Source organism: Mercenaria mercenaria, chromosome 19 (assembly GCF_021730395.1).
Source record: "Mercenaria mercenaria strain notata chromosome 19, MADL_Memer_1, whole genome shotgun sequence".
Taxonomy (NCBI): Eukaryota; Metazoa; Mollusca; class Bivalvia; order Venerida; family Veneridae; genus Mercenaria; species Mercenaria mercenaria.
Genome location: NC_069379.1, coordinates 25,045,739 through 25,061,781, shown reverse-complemented (window position 1 = coordinate 25,061,781; position 16,043 = coordinate 25,045,739). Strand labels below are relative to the sequence as shown.

The following is a 16,043-nucleotide window of genomic DNA, read 5'->3' as shown; positions in this document are numbered from 1 at the left end:
ATTCTACCTATCATGTTGTAGCTACCTATCATGTTGTAGAATAACCGTATTATACCAGTATTATAAGAATGATTCGCACAAAGTTCATGTTGGAGGAAACATTAGGTCAGTAGGTTGTGGTGGATCTTTAAATTGAACTCGTTGAATAATTTAAATTCAGATTAATTTATGATATTTTGACGTTACAACCTGTTTAAGATTATAAGGATCTTACATGCCTGCCTGTGTAAGACGGGGTTTTCCCTACCCGAGGGACAGTGTGGAATGGAAAACCGAGCGTTAGCGAGGTTTTTTATCCATGCTGTCCCAAGGGTAGGGAAAACAGCTGTCTTGCACAGGCAGACATGTTAGATCATTTTTCTTGCCTATCATGTTCAAAATAGATCGTGGAGACAAATAGGTTTGGGTATTTCCTGACATTATTTATAAAGTTTATGACGTCACCTTAGTGCACGCTATTTTAGACAAGGTTTTTCCCTAGAGAAAGACAGGAATATCTATCCACGGCGCGTGCTCGGATAAATGTATACTTTCCCCACTAGGTAGGCAAGAATATCATAACTATTATAGTAAAAACTCGATAAACTTGCTCTATAAAGCAACTTTAAACATGGAGAACGACACATAGAGCAATGCAACATAACTACTACAACAACAACAACAACAATAAAAGTACTGCTACGACTTCTACTACTACGACTACAAAGGCTACGACTAGGACGGCTACGACTAGGACAGCTACGACGACGACTAAAGCTATGACGACTACGACTACAATGACACTGACGAAGACGACTACAATCACGACGACTTTTACGGCAGCAACGACTACGGTCACTGCGGCTACCAAAAACTCCTACTGTCACTACTACTTCTATGACTACGAATTCTACGACTAAGACTACTGCGATGACAACAACTTCCGCGGCTGTAACTACGACTATTGTTACAACTACGATCACTACTACGACTAAAGCGTTAATCACTAAGACTACGACTACAACAAAGACAAACGCTACCACCGCTGCCACTTCTACCACCAACAGTACTACCACCATCACATCTACTGCTAATGATTTCTGCAACAACTACTGCAGTAACTACCCCTACTACTATTATCACAAGAACATATCTGATAAGGTGGTTGCAATGGATCTTACCGAGTTTGTACATCCGGCTTTATACAACAGGTCACCCCCAATACCATTCAATGGATGAATGAAACAACGCTGAAATATATAGGCATGTAGTTTCTCTCCAGATGTTAAGTTTATTGCTTTTTATAAAAAAAAATCATGAAGTATGATGTTACAGCACAAAACCACAAGGTTTTTATCAGTATTGAATTTTTCGTAACGTATTTTTACAAATTAAAGAAAAGGAACATTTTTAAATGATAATTGTCATACTTACCTGGTCGCGGCCACAAGCAGTAACTTTATCACATTTCTCCGGTGATGCACTTCCTTTGGGACATGAAAAACACACTGGTCCTCTATTGGTTGTGGGTAACGCTTGCATCAAAATAAAAACCAAAGATGTACATTTACTTCATAGATACGCCTAGATAAGATAGTTTATGGCATTCTCATCATCACAGTGCATAATATTGTACTTAGGTGCCAAATAATTATAAGTATATTGTATGTGCCATAGTGTTAGGCTGCACTTTTTGAGCTCTGATTTGATTTAATTTTGTTGTCGTTAATAGTGGGAGTGGAGACGTGATTTTTGGAGTTCGGTTGTGTGAATGTGTGCTGGATGCGTTTGTGTCATTTTTTGGATTGCTGCATGTGTTGATCCAGAATAAGCGCTAGAAACAATCAGATACAATAAAGTGGGATATATTTATTGTTGATAAACACGTTGGGAACTTTCGTTCACCATTGTTATTTTTCAATAATGGATTTTAAAATGTATCACAGTAATTTTCTACACCAAATTCGACACTCGACAAATGTAGACCTAATCCTATTGTGTTATCAAGATTAAAAGATTTGAGAATCTTTACTCAGTAAAGAGGAAAAAAGAGCTAGTCGCCTGAAGGCACAAACCTTGAACAATAGCAAAAATGGTTACCGTAAACCAGTGGTTTTTCGAGATGTGAACTTTAACAATCTTGTATATCCTAAAAGGAATTGAATAGACAAAATGAACAGTTTACATGCCTGACGCTGAAGTGTCGCTCTGCAGTAAACAAATATGTCCTTACCGGTCAATTATTACATAAGGAAACGATTTTGCGCTTCTTACAGAGACTTGGTATTCCGACGACATACAACATCAATAGGGTGGGTGGTGTTGCACTGACATGTAGATTTCTGTAAATATGTGCAAACTATCAGCTGGAAATTCTCAAAGTTTTGAATATGGTGTTTGGCAGTTGATTTGCAACATTACCATGCATGTAGTTGGGATATACAGACCTCCATCTTTGTCCACTAGTTCCCAGTCTGTCACAGACTTCTTTCAATACATGGAGGGAGTAGTACCACCGTATTCAAATGTAATGGTCATGGGTGACTTTAATCTTCACATCCCCGATGACACAAAGGCCGTAACAGAATTCAACAATGCCTTGTATGCCATGGGTTTGAAACAGCATGTACAATTCAGTACACACACTGCGGGTAACATTCTTGATTTGTCCTTACGAAAGTGGTGAATGGTGTTGAAGTAAATTCTTGCGAACAAGGTCCATATATTTCCAATCACTGTTCAGTTAAAATTGTGACAATTGTTAAAAACGAAAATGTAACCAGTGAGGTGGTGTTTTTAGAAAAGACATGGATACGGACACATTTTCAAATGATCTAAGAGAAATGGCCATCGAAAGTGACAGTGTGGGCTCTTTTGTTGATGCGTTTCAGACAGCCGTAGAAAAGATTACTCACACGCACCAATTATAGAAAAAAAAAACAATCATCCGTCGCGCTTCAAACCCCATGATTCACAGAAAAGCTCTTTCATCTTAAAAGAGCGGCACGCAAGAAGTTAGAAAACTTATAAACCAACTACAGACGAAATCATGTGAACTTGATATTCTGCCAACAAAAGTGCTAAAACCGTACTTAGATGAACTATTACCTGTCATTACCAAACTAGTAAATTTGTCGATTCGTGACGGCATTTTTTCCAAAAAAATGGAAATTGTAAAACTTTGTTGAAGAAAGTTGGTCTCGAACTTGCATTTGCAGACTACAGGCCTGTTAGAAACCTCTGAACACAATCTTCTACCCAAAAACCAATCTGCTTACAGGTAATCCATTCTTGTTAATCAGCATTGTTACGTCTAATAAATGATTTACTGGATGCTATGAAAAAGAAAGAAGTTACGGCGCATTTTGCCATCATCCTCAGTGCCGCCTTTGATACTGTAGACCATGATATTCTCGTTGATATGTTGAACAAGCAGTATGGTGTTTGTGGCACAGCTCCGAGTTGGGTTGATTCCTATCTGCGGCCCAGAATTTGCCGTGTATGTGTCAATACAACCATGACCTTTCCGCGCCAGTTACATTGTAGCGTTCCACAAAGAAGTTGCTTAGGACCGTGGCGTTATATGACATATGCTGGGACACTGTTTGATGTTATTAGGCCATCGATTTCAGTTTACGGCTTTGCGAATGACCACACTGCTAAAACGCTTTAAACCATTATCTTCAACAGTGGAATCCCAGGCAATATAAGAACTAGAACAATGTGCTATAACAATCAACAACTGGATGAACGAAAATAATCTCAGAATGAACACTTCCAAAACCGAGTTCATCAGTGTGCAACTGACAAAATATGAATTGTAGGTGATGAAATGAAATCAGTGAGCTTTCGATATCTAGGTGCATACTTGGACGAAACTTGAATCTAAAAGAGCATGTAAAACGAAAGTGTAGAACAGCGATGCTCAACTACGACATAACTAACCAATTGTGATATTTAGATTTAGATTATTGCAATGTCATTTTTATAGTATTGTTCAAAGCGAGGTAAATAAAATGCAACTAATTCAAAATATCTGTGCAAAACATGTCCTAAATCGAAGAAAATAAATTATGACAGTTCCAAACAATCGCCCTATGATCTTCACTAGCTACCCGTCAAAGCCAGAATTACATTCAAGATGCTCACCTACATGTATATGTATAATTGTCCAGTCGGAAAATCTTTCAGAACTTCTCATAAAACAAACTCAGACAGGGAAATTCCGTTACTGGGTGCTTCGTTGTTCCTTTCAACAAGCGCAAAACGTTCAGTGACTAAGGTTTTAGTACTGTTGGACCTAAACTCTGGAACAAATTGCCTCTCGAAATAAGGAACTCAGACACATTAGATGTTTTCAAAAAGAAGTTGAAAACTCATTATTTTAGAAAATACTTTGCACTCTTTATCACTGTTTAATACAAAAGTATAGTTGTTTGTAATAACTTATGGACATGTCACAATAACTCACTTTTACTTACTTACAAACAAAACAGCTATCTTACTGTATCTTAATATTCTAATATTTTATTAATCTTACCTGATGCCTGATCTTTTGTTCAATACTTACTAAATAGTTTATTCACAATGATATTTATGCTCAACTATTTCTTACATCTTTCAAATGTCTTAATTTTTAGACGTAAATGTTTTATGTGTTTTTAAAACGCCATTGAATATGTTATACGTAAAAATAGGCGTTTAATCAAATAAAACAGTTTCAAGTTTCAAATGATAATATATTATTTCAAAACTTTCGTATATCAGCATAGCCTGTAGCAATAATGTGTTTCAGTGAGCGAATGTCACCGAGGATTATTTATAAAAGATCAGAGTTGCACAATATTGGACAATTAGCAAATGCACAAAAGAGGTCTGATCCCATTATTATCATTATTATCAAAACATTGAAAGAGTTCCGATTAATGCAACATATAGGGATTAGAGGTTAGACGAGCATGGGACACTAACAATGGGGTAAATGGTAACAACTTGATACGGATAAAACCTGGTAATTGTACATTAGAATAATTAGTTAAGGGGCAGAAAAACATCAAGATTTGTTCAATCAATACACGACCAGTGAAAATAAAATAACACTCTCCATCTGTGACTTCATTCTTACAACTGAATTTGACATTTGTGCCATAACTGAAACATGGCTCGGTAGTTCTGTTGACAAAGCGTGCATTAGCGAACTCGTGGCTACAACGAGTAATCAAACAATCAGGCAGTGTCAGGAACCTCGGTTCTTTCCTGGACTCGAACATGAGGATGGAGCAACATGTGAATAGTGTGTGTAGGAATTCCTATGCAGAGTTGTGGCAAAATAGTCACATTAGACAATATATTACCACAAACGCAATCAAATATCTAATAAACTATTTTGTAACATCACGCTTGGACCATTGTAATTCTTTTTATATGGGGTTCCAAAACATTCAATTTGTCCAAAATACGGCAGCTAGAATCGTACCAGAACATCCAGAAACGATGCTTCGTGAACTCCATTGGCTTCCTGTACAGTACAGGGTAGAATGCACAATTCTAACACATACATATAAGGCACTCGATGATCAATTACCAGCGTATGTTTTGAACAATAATGTATGGAACGCCTAAACTGCCTATACGTGATACTTATTAGTTCGTCATGTGCCATTCCAATATATTCTGTACAAATCATAATTTATTATGTAGATAAAGCAGTTTGTTATGTACATTTGCTAGTTTGTCCTGTACATATTTTATTTTGTGCTGTGCATTCACTAGTTTGTGCTGTACAATTAATAGTTCGTCATGTGCATTTTCCAATATATTCGGTACAAATCATAATTTGTTATGTAGATAAAGCAGTTTGTTATTTATATTTACTAGTTTGTCCTGTACATATTTTAGTTTGTGCTGTGCATTCACTAGTTTGTTCTGTACAATTAATAGTTCTTCCAGACGAACTAGTAAATGTACATAACAAACGACTTTATCTACATAACAAATTATGATTTGTACCGAATATATTGGTAAATCCACATGACGAACTATTAATTTTAAAAAACAAACTATGAAATACACAGCACAGACTAATATATGTACCGGGCAAACTAGTAAATGTACATAACAAACTGCTTTGTCTGTAATGTAATTTCAAAAAGGGTGCTAGGCTATTGTTTTAAAAGACTAAATTATTCAATGTCTTGGATAATATATACTCATTCAAAATTAGTTAAAGGCGTTCACGAAACTCTTTACCTTTAAAATTGTTGAAATATAAAACTGACAAGTTTCGTAGCTCTTGGGAAGTTAAGACATAACACCAGAAAACTACATCTTAATTTGTAATCAACAGTCTGGCAGTGCATATAGTCTATGTACTAGACATTCAGGGGAGCGAGGCGGCAGAGCCACCAACCGTGGTTCTGCCAACGTAAGTCAAAAATACTATTATGCCTCGTTAGGTTAATTTCCAAATATGTTATGTAGATTTCATGAAAGACAACTTCAGGATATAAATAATTAATTCTTAACATTTTATAGTAGCTAAATATTATTTGAAAGATGGACATTGAGACAACTGTACTAAAAAACTTTCTTTAACTACCTGAAATTAAATAAACATCAGAAACGAACTATTGTGTCTTCAATCTTATATATGCGTGTGAAAGTTCTACAACAGGTTTTACAAGTCTGGTAACACTGGAGCCATGTGGCTTTTAGAGGCCATTACGCTACATGTCTACATTACAAATTTTGCTTTGTACCAAATATATTGGAAAATGCACATGACGAACTATTAATTGTACAGCACAAACTAGTGAATGTACAGCACAAACTAGTAAATATACACACAAAACTGCTTTATCTACATAACAAATTATGATTTGTACCGAATATATTGGAAAATGCACATGACAGTATAATCTAGCGAATGCACAGCACAAACTAAGAAATGTGCAAGACAAACTGGTAAATGTACATAACAAACTGCTTTATCTACATAACAAATCATAATTTGTACCGAATATATTGGAAAATGCACATGACGAACTATTAATTGGACAGTAATATATTGGAAATGGCACATGGCAAACTATCAATTGTACAGAATAATCTGGGGAATGCACAGCATAAACTATGAAATGTGCAGCACAAGCTGGTGAATGTACATAACAAACAGCTTTATCTGCATGACTAATTATGATTTGTACCGAATATATTGGAAAGTGCACATGACGAAATATTAACTGGACAGCACAAACTAGTAAATGTACATAACAAACTGCTTTATCTACATAATTATGATTTGTACCTAACATATTGGAAAAAGCACATAACTAACTATTAATTGTACAGCACAAATTAGCGAATGTATTACACAACAAACTAGTTAATGTACATAACAAACTGCTTTATCTACATAAAAAATTATGATTTGTACGGAATATATTGGAAAATGCACATGACGAACTAATAATTATCATGCCAAGGCAGTCTAGGCGTTCCATAATAATTACACACTAGTGGTGCCTAATATGTCGGACAGTGCAATTTGGTGACAGGAGCTTTCAGACAACAGCTGCGAAGTTACGAAATGCCCTCCAATGTGGCATAAGAGACTGCAAGACCTTGCAAAGGTTCAAAAAAGCGCAAAAGACGCATAATTTCGTACAACTATTTGGGAACTAATTTCACTAATAATGCAGATACTTGGCCGGCCAGTCAAGAACTCTAGAGTGACAAAATAATATACACATTATCTTTTTCTGTGAGATGTATCATGGATGTTCTCGGGACCGCTTAGGTTGGGATTTAACTATTTTGTTGTTGTTGTTTTAATTAGGAGTTTAATCTGCTTGCCTCTAATCTAAAACGCTATGTATCTTATTACCGTAATGTAAAAAGTCAATTATTTCTATAATAGTTCAAATACTATACTTTATTGAACATTATATAGATGCTTTTATGTATAGCACTTTCGAACATATTTTTATATGAGAAGAGTGCTATATAAATGTGGTATAATAATAATAATAATACACTGTTCCATACCTTGGGATCCACAGCCTTGAGAGTTACAGAATTCACCATGACAACAATGTAGGCACGTGATCAGGTCTCCGGTTTCGTCATCTTGTACGGCATCAAGAGACCGTTTCGACTTGCAATTCTGTTAAAAACATGATAGTACTCTAGACAACATGACATATCGAGAGACACAATAAGACACCTGTTATCTTATAATACATGAGAGGTACTCAAGGTAAGATTTCTAGGTTGCAATACACCACAAGATACAGACCAGATAACCGATTTTATTCGGGTGTCTAAAGACCTAAGTACAGTTTTAAACAACATCCTTCCTGGTATTAGAATTCATTTTACTCGTTTTAGCGGCATCAGTGATAGCAAAATATCTAAATGACTTAAGTTTTAACAGTTCATTATGTTTGCTTTTACACTTTATGATAAAATTCAAGACTTGTTTCAACAGATAAAGAACAAAAATTTGATTCATTTCTAAAGTTCTGGTGTAGAACAGAAACAAAATCATTATTGATTCCCAGTTTGTCTTGCAGAAACAATATCGTTATTGTTTACCAGTTTGTCTTGTGGAAACAATATCGTTATTGATTACCAGTTTGTCTTGCAGAAACAATATCATTATTGATTCCAAGTTTGTCTTGCAGTAACAATATCGTTATTGTTTACCAGTTTGTCTTGCGGAAACAATATGATCGTTATTGATTACCAGTTTGTCTTGCGGAAACAATATGAACATTATTGATTACCAGTTTGTCTTGCGGAAACAATATCGTTATTGATTACCAGTTTGTCTTGCGGAAACAATATGATCATTATTGATTACCAGTTTGTCTTGCGGAAACTATATCGTAACTGATTACCAGTTTGTTTAAAGGAAGAATATCATTATTGATTACCTGTTTATCTACACATCCGGTGTCGTATAACACGTGACCACTATCAGAAACAATTTGTTTTGTAAAGCAAACCTGTAAATATGCAATAAACTTCTTTCAAATGTCATTACCTTATTACATGCATACACCCTAGAACTTCTTCCAAATATCATTACATTATAACTTTTATACACCCTAAAACTTTCTATATTTTGTGACATATCTGTAAAGATGGTTTACAATTCAAAAATATATAGTGAATTTTAGAAATGTTATACATTCTATAAAACGTTATAAAATAAAAGACATGTAATAAGGTCTGTAAAGATATAAAACGATTAATATAATTTATATGAATAGGTAATAAAATCTGTAAATATGTTTATAAAAATGAAATATGTATTATGTATTGATAACGCATGTTTTTAAGTTTACCAAATGTTTAGACAAGTTTGGATTAATTGAACAATACAATCAAAGCATAAAAAAGGTTCATGTTAATGTATAGATTTGAATGGCATAACCTATACGAATACGAATAAAAGTAGTTTTAAACGGTAGTAAAGGAAACAAGTTAAGGATTGATTAAAAGTAATGTGCAGTCCTCTAAAAGACATGATGGTTTCCTAAATTTAGATACGGGGTGGCCCAAATCACACTAGTAACTGGCAATTATGGGAAATAGAAGTTGCCCAGTTGTTGACAACGAGGAACATGTTATACTCCACTGTAATGCTAATGAAAATGTAAGACAGTAATTAATTGCAAAACGTTTGAGATTAAACCTAATTCAAAAACATTCACAGCTAAATAAAACAGCTGCTATAATTTATGATGCAGTCAGTTATTTTAAATCCATAGGAAATTCATATCTCACAGATTTTTTATTTTAATTTTCATGCAAGCATATTTCTGCGGTACAAGGCACAATAAAAGATAAAATGTATGGGTAGATCTCCCGGAAGCACAAATCAGCCCAAACACAGCCATAGAGCCATGCATCGCAAAGTAGGCCCACAAGAAAAAGAAGCTAAAACGAAAAAATATTGCAGACAGGTTGCTTCAAAAATCCAGCAATATGTACATTATAAATGCAAATTATACATGCAAAATACAGAAAAATGGGAGTGGGGTAGTAAGGGGTAGACAAAAGAATCGGATGTAGGGGGAAGGTAGAGCAACAGGGAAAGCCACGTTCCTTAAACGTAATATTCCTACAACGTCGCAGATACGAACGAACAAAAACATACACACACACGCACGCACATACGCACCTAACATACACAGATAAGCAAACAGAAAAGTAAGAAAAAACAACAAAAAACAACAACGTCCATAACAAACACGCACAAATACATATACATACACACATAAGCAGGAAAACAACAGCAGGGCACCGCTTTAGGACGACCAGCGGTCAAAATAATGGTAGACACGAGAACTTACCCTTGGTAAAAGGAGAGAGGTAGCAAATGTAAGGGAAAGGGATGGGATGGGGCGATGGGAGTAGTGAGGAGAAAGAGGAAAGAAGCGCTAACAACAAACAACACAAAGTACGAGACGGACTGAAAACAAGTTAAAAATAGGGGCACAGCCTTGGAACCGTCAACCTATAAAAAGGAAACTGGGGGTTTAAACGCGTTCAGGGCATTCCAACCTCTTACTTATCCTATTTTCAACACGTTAGACAAGACAATGTAAATAAAACCATTCACCGCTGAGAAAGGCTCTAATATTAGTGACAAAGTACCAGGTCATATAAAGTATAACATAAAAAAATAGGCTCAATCTAAGGTATAATTACACCAAAAGCATGTTTGAAAGGAGATTAACGCTTATTTACATAATACTCATATAATTAAGTATTTATGTTAGAATGTTTGTTTCGTATTATAGCATATACAAAATCCCTCGGGATACGTTGATGCCTTCGCATTGGTGGCAGACTCGGTGACCAACCAATCACTCGGGATTCTGCAGATATTATTACAAAAAGGGGGATCCTTAATTTTTCATTCTTTATTACGTTGTTGGTTCAAAATGGATAAAGTTTTTCTTTATCACACCATACACATAACCGTCTCAATAGCTCAATGATATAGGGTTGTACCAGGGAGGTTAGTTCCTATTACTTGATACCATGTTTGTTGCACAAGAGCTTTGTAACTCATGTTGCCTGTTGATCATATGCAACGTTAAATAAAGCTTACCTTTACCTTTACACGTCCATACTAAGGATTGTTACACTTCTTTATTACATTGTTACTAAATAACATGTTACTTATTGTTTTATTACTCAGTTACGTATTTGATATTGCCTAGTTTGATTGTCTAATTGCACTACAATGTATTTGGTACATCTTTAAAAGTGTTTAATGTCGTATCATTGCAAAATAACGTGTTTAACTGGTCTACGTGGATTCTATGTTGGAACGTGGCTTTCCCTATCACTTTGTGCTCTCTGCCTCGGGAAGGTCTACCTTACCTGTTTAATAATGTGTTTGTTAGTTTCTTGTCCAGCTCGTATAACTCAGTTTGCTGTTGTCTTTAGCAGAATTACGCGTGTTAGATTTGGTCTTTTGTTATTGCTAATACGGGGTTTCTTTAGTCTAATTGTTCAATAACGTGTTTGCTATTGTCTTATTCTTCTATAATGTGTTTACTATTGTCTAATTGTTCAATCACGTGTTTGTTATTGTCTTATTACCAAAAATATGTGCTTGTTCTTATCTTATTCCTCAGTAAAGAAATAAAGTGTTTGTTGTCCTAATCCTACTATATTTTTCTGGCATGTCATTTTTACTACTAAATATCATCAAGGGATGTAATCTATTGTTTCAGCGGCCAACCGCTTAATACAGTTCGAGGACATGTGTCAGATAGACACAATATTTGTAACCATTCTGCCTCTTTTGTTTCCAGGAAACATGCATTGGTGTGACTTAAAGTATGTCCAAGTAACTTTTAAGCTGAACATAGACTGCCCTTGATGAAACGCCTTTTCGCTTAGTGTTTATTACATTCACTGTGAAATGACGTATCTTTATCAGAATAATGTCTTGACAAGTTACAATAACAAATATAAGATTATATAAAGTACCTCGTGTTCACCACACACTCGCACATGGTCGCAGTCACGGGCAAATGGAATCCTTGTACACTCAAAACATCGTGGTCCTGTTGCTGCACGTGCATAATCTTAAAACGTAATTACTTATAAAATTAATTTGTTTTCAATAAATATTTTATAACATTTTATCACATACACTTGCAGATTTTCCCAATCCGTAAAACTGATACTGTGCAGCCGTGCAACGGCGAATATTAACTGTCTCATGACATGTCAGTAAACGTAAACCTGGCTTCATTATCCGTAAAATCTCCTCAAAGATATTATATAGACATACGTAATATACAGGACAATAAATTGAAAGCTAAATCATCCGTTTGAAAGAAGAATTCCAAGTTTTCGGCTATTGAAGCAAACATGGACGCAGAATGCATATTATGAAAGAATTTAAGCAACGCGTTTAAAAAGCGCATTACCTTTGTTGGAACATTTGACTCCGGTATTACCTGTCCTGCGTTACCTGTCTTGTGTTAGCTAACAATCAGGGCTTTCTTATTCGTAAACATACCCATTAATCACAATGTTAACAGTGATGTTTGTCAGGATACTGGTTATATGACCCAGGGAAGTGCCTACGCCTTTAGTATCTTGAACAATGGTTTGGGTCCAATCGCTAAGGTGACTATGTCTAAGACTAGCTGACAAAAGATGTAGAATGTCCTTTGTCAAAACGTAGAGCTGGTGAGACCAAATATCTTATATATTGAATATTCCTTTGGCTACCTTGCCAAAATGATTCGTGTACCAATGATTCGTAAATGATTTTAATTATGAGCTAGACAATTTCAGGGATCAGGCAAATCACTAAAATGTTTCAAACTAACAATTTTTAATTAGCTCAAACTCCTATAGGCTGGAGACTCTATACTTGACTGGTCTTTTTGTTGAAGTTCCCGTCAGACAATGTCTTTGAATCAACAACATATGAGTCCTATCGCATAGATGCTCGGCATCTGTCCTCTCAAACTTTATATGATTGCCCTGGCTACTGGATGCTCAGCGCCTATATGCTATCATATGTAGCATTCAACTATCATATAGGTATATCCCCGATGCCTTAGCTGTACTTCGCCAGTAATGCTGAACCGTCTATAAGCTGGAACTCTCTTACTATCTCAGTAGAATACCAAACTCTGGGTCTCTGTCTCAGCTTCCGGATGCTCAGCATATATATGCTATCGTTTATAGCATTCAATTACCTTTAAGGTAAAACTCCTATGCACTGGCCCTATAGCTCGAAACCTTATCGAAATTCTGCTACTCTTCTTCAGTCTAAGAACTTCCAAAGTCTTTTTTAATAATTTATCCGCCCCGACAGGGTAACTGCAATAGTCTCCTTATCAAGGTACTGGGATAAATTATTAGTTGAATCCTCGATGTGTCTTCTTCGACCGCTGGAGGATACCAAATGAGCTCTCCGTCATCCATCTATTTATACCCCAGCAGACGTGCTATTTTTGGAAATTGTTTCTGATTGGTCCAAATTTAAACATAACGTCTTACAACGAGTACCTGCTCTATTAAATGTCCGGTTCCCTTTAACTATTATATATGACTCAATGTGTGATGCTGGGATCCAGCTATCGACATAATGAACCCAGATCAGCCACAAATGACCCAAAGTCTATTATTAACAGCAATTCAACAATAATTATAACAAAGATAGCATGAAAAGGGAGTCGAGCACTATCCGTGCTTATATGTTACGTTAACAATACATCAATTATACAAATTATTCTGACAATGTTGTTGTGTCACCATTTTACGGGATATTTAGACTTGAGTCATAAATTTAAAAGTCTGTATTAAAAGCAATCATTATTAATTTTAATATCATCATTTATTGTACAATCACATCATAAATAAATAAATAAATAAATAAATAAAGACAATGTTAGGCTTAATACGCCTAATCGAACACGCCATGTAACATTCAATGACATCATCTTGTCTACCTTTATCACAGTTTATTTTGCCTCCGTCATAGGAGAAATCACAGACACGAATATCAGACCTCGGACAAAAAATGCCCGGACTGATAAAAACCTTTTTTTATCCTAACTGAGTCCAAAATGAAAAATGTGTAGTGAAATATGTCTACTGAAGGCACAAATCTGGAGATTCGAGCCTTCGAGCAATGGGTTCACTTCCAAGACCGCTGTGAAATAAATTCTCAAGAAAAACAAACTATCTATCACTATTTCACGTTTGTATTTTATTACAAAATGAGATCGAGTCTAAGCCTCTAGCCTTACCTCGAGATTTTGGCCTTCAGCAGACATATGTATCTTTTGAAGGGGGCTCACATTTCACTACATATTTTTTTCATTTTGGACTCATTCAGGATGAAAACAACGGTTTTCACTCTGGGCATTTTTTTGTCCGAGTATGTATCTTTTGATGGGGGCTCGTATTTCACTACATATTTTTTCCATTTGGACTCAGTTAATATGAAAACAACGGTTTTTATCTCACCAGGCATTATTTTTTGTCCTAGGTCTGATACTCATGCCTGTGGGAGAAATTAGGTCAGCGATCTATCCGTTATACACCATGTATATATACACATAAAAGAAATAATAATATCATAATAGGGACATATGTCTTGCTTTACGGGTTTATTTGTCAAATGTTACAATATGTATTATCTGATACAAATTTTGTTGTTGTTTTTTTTCATTCCTGATTCGCCTTCAAACTTTTATAAGTCTTCATTATAACTAATTTATGTTCGCTCCTTTTATGATACTGGCGTTTCTTCAGGTTCTTACTATACTCCCTTTGAAATAATATAATATATACTGTACTAAAACTATATCTATCAAAACGCGACATCTCAATAAGCTTTGAGAATTTTCATTGTGGTGTATAAGTGACTTTATTGCCAGTCCGCACACGGAGGGTACCGATAACATGAACATGCCTTTTAATAAACTTCAAACAATCGCCATCAGTGGGACCTCAAAGTCTTGCGGGTATCGAATTAAGAATTAGAAAGACATCACTGTTCTGTACTTGTCTCACCGAACCGGGTCAACAACTCTTCGGTAAAGGCTTTACACAGGACAACACTCCAGTATGTCTTCTTCTTTTTGACCCCATAAATTCTTCGCATGTTCTGGCGAGGCAATGATGGTAAGTGCGATGTAATTATTACATCTATCATACATAAATTTAAACGGAAATAGGCAAAGTCGAATACAGTTTAGTAACACATGTAAAACTATTAGCGCATTTCTATCTCCGGTGCCGCAATTTGAGCACCAGCTATATTTTGGTCCATTTTGGCAACGTCTTCGCTCTTCAAGTAAAATTAAACATTACGCGAAGTATGATAATACAAAATATGATTTTTAGTTTGCTATATCTTCTTTTGGAATGAATATGTAAGTAAGAAAAAGTAACGTGCAACATCGTGCCTCTTGCTAAAATGCCTGACGAATTATCATTACTCCACTCTAAGATGGTGATGGTGTTTTCCAAGAAAAATCAATATTTTTAGACAGGTCGGACTACGGAGCCCGATTTTGGATATCCTATTTCAAAAATAGAATAACGCAAAAAAGAAGAAACCACTTCCTGTAAAATTGTCTACTTTTTTGCGCAAATCGTGCCGGAATTCCGTTGAAGCATTGATTGTGCCCGAATTGCGCGACTATCAGCCGTGTGGGAGAAAGTAAACAATGCTCTTGAAATATAAAAAAAATGTCACCTGCATCTCTTGTACATGCAAATGGTGTGTCTTTGAAACAAATGCAAAGAAGGGAAATTATGTATAAGACAGTGTAATGAGTGTTCTTCGTATGTTAAAATTAAATACAATGTATTATGATATATAACATACCTGTCGATTGCAGAAGAAAGCTCATAAATATAACTGTATTTACACATTTCATATTTTGTTTCACAATAACATCAGACTGTGATAAATAGGACTGATAACTTATCTCTGACGCAGGCTATTGTTATCATACGAAGAATTTAGGTCAAGACACGATAAAAAAAAAAAAAACTGAGAG

The 16,043-nt window shown here is 35.4% G+C and overlaps 1 protein-coding gene across 1 annotated transcript in view; it reads right to left on the bottom strand.

Moving 5' to 3' along the window:
- The window catches only part of LOC123542115 (secretory phospholipase A2 receptor-like), a 41,156-nt gene extending 25,186 nt beyond the window's left edge, over positions 1-15,970 (bottom strand). Inside the window, exons 1-6 of the mRNA XM_045327769.2 lie at positions 15,869-15,970; positions 11,995-12,092; positions 8,916-8,987; positions 8,026-8,143; positions 1,414-1,514; positions 1,161-1,229 (exon numbers count right to left, since the gene is read on the bottom strand). Coding sequence (XP_045183704.2) covers positions 1,161-1,229; positions 1,414-1,514; positions 8,026-8,143; positions 8,916-8,987; positions 11,995-12,092; positions 15,869-15,920 — 510 coding nt within the window. The 5' untranslated portion in view covers positions 15,921-15,970. The remainder of the gene's footprint in view (positions 1-1,160; positions 1,230-1,413; positions 1,515-8,025; positions 8,144-8,915; positions 8,988-11,994; positions 12,093-15,868) is intronic.
- Between the last annotated feature and the right edge of the window lie 73 nt (positions 15,971-16,043).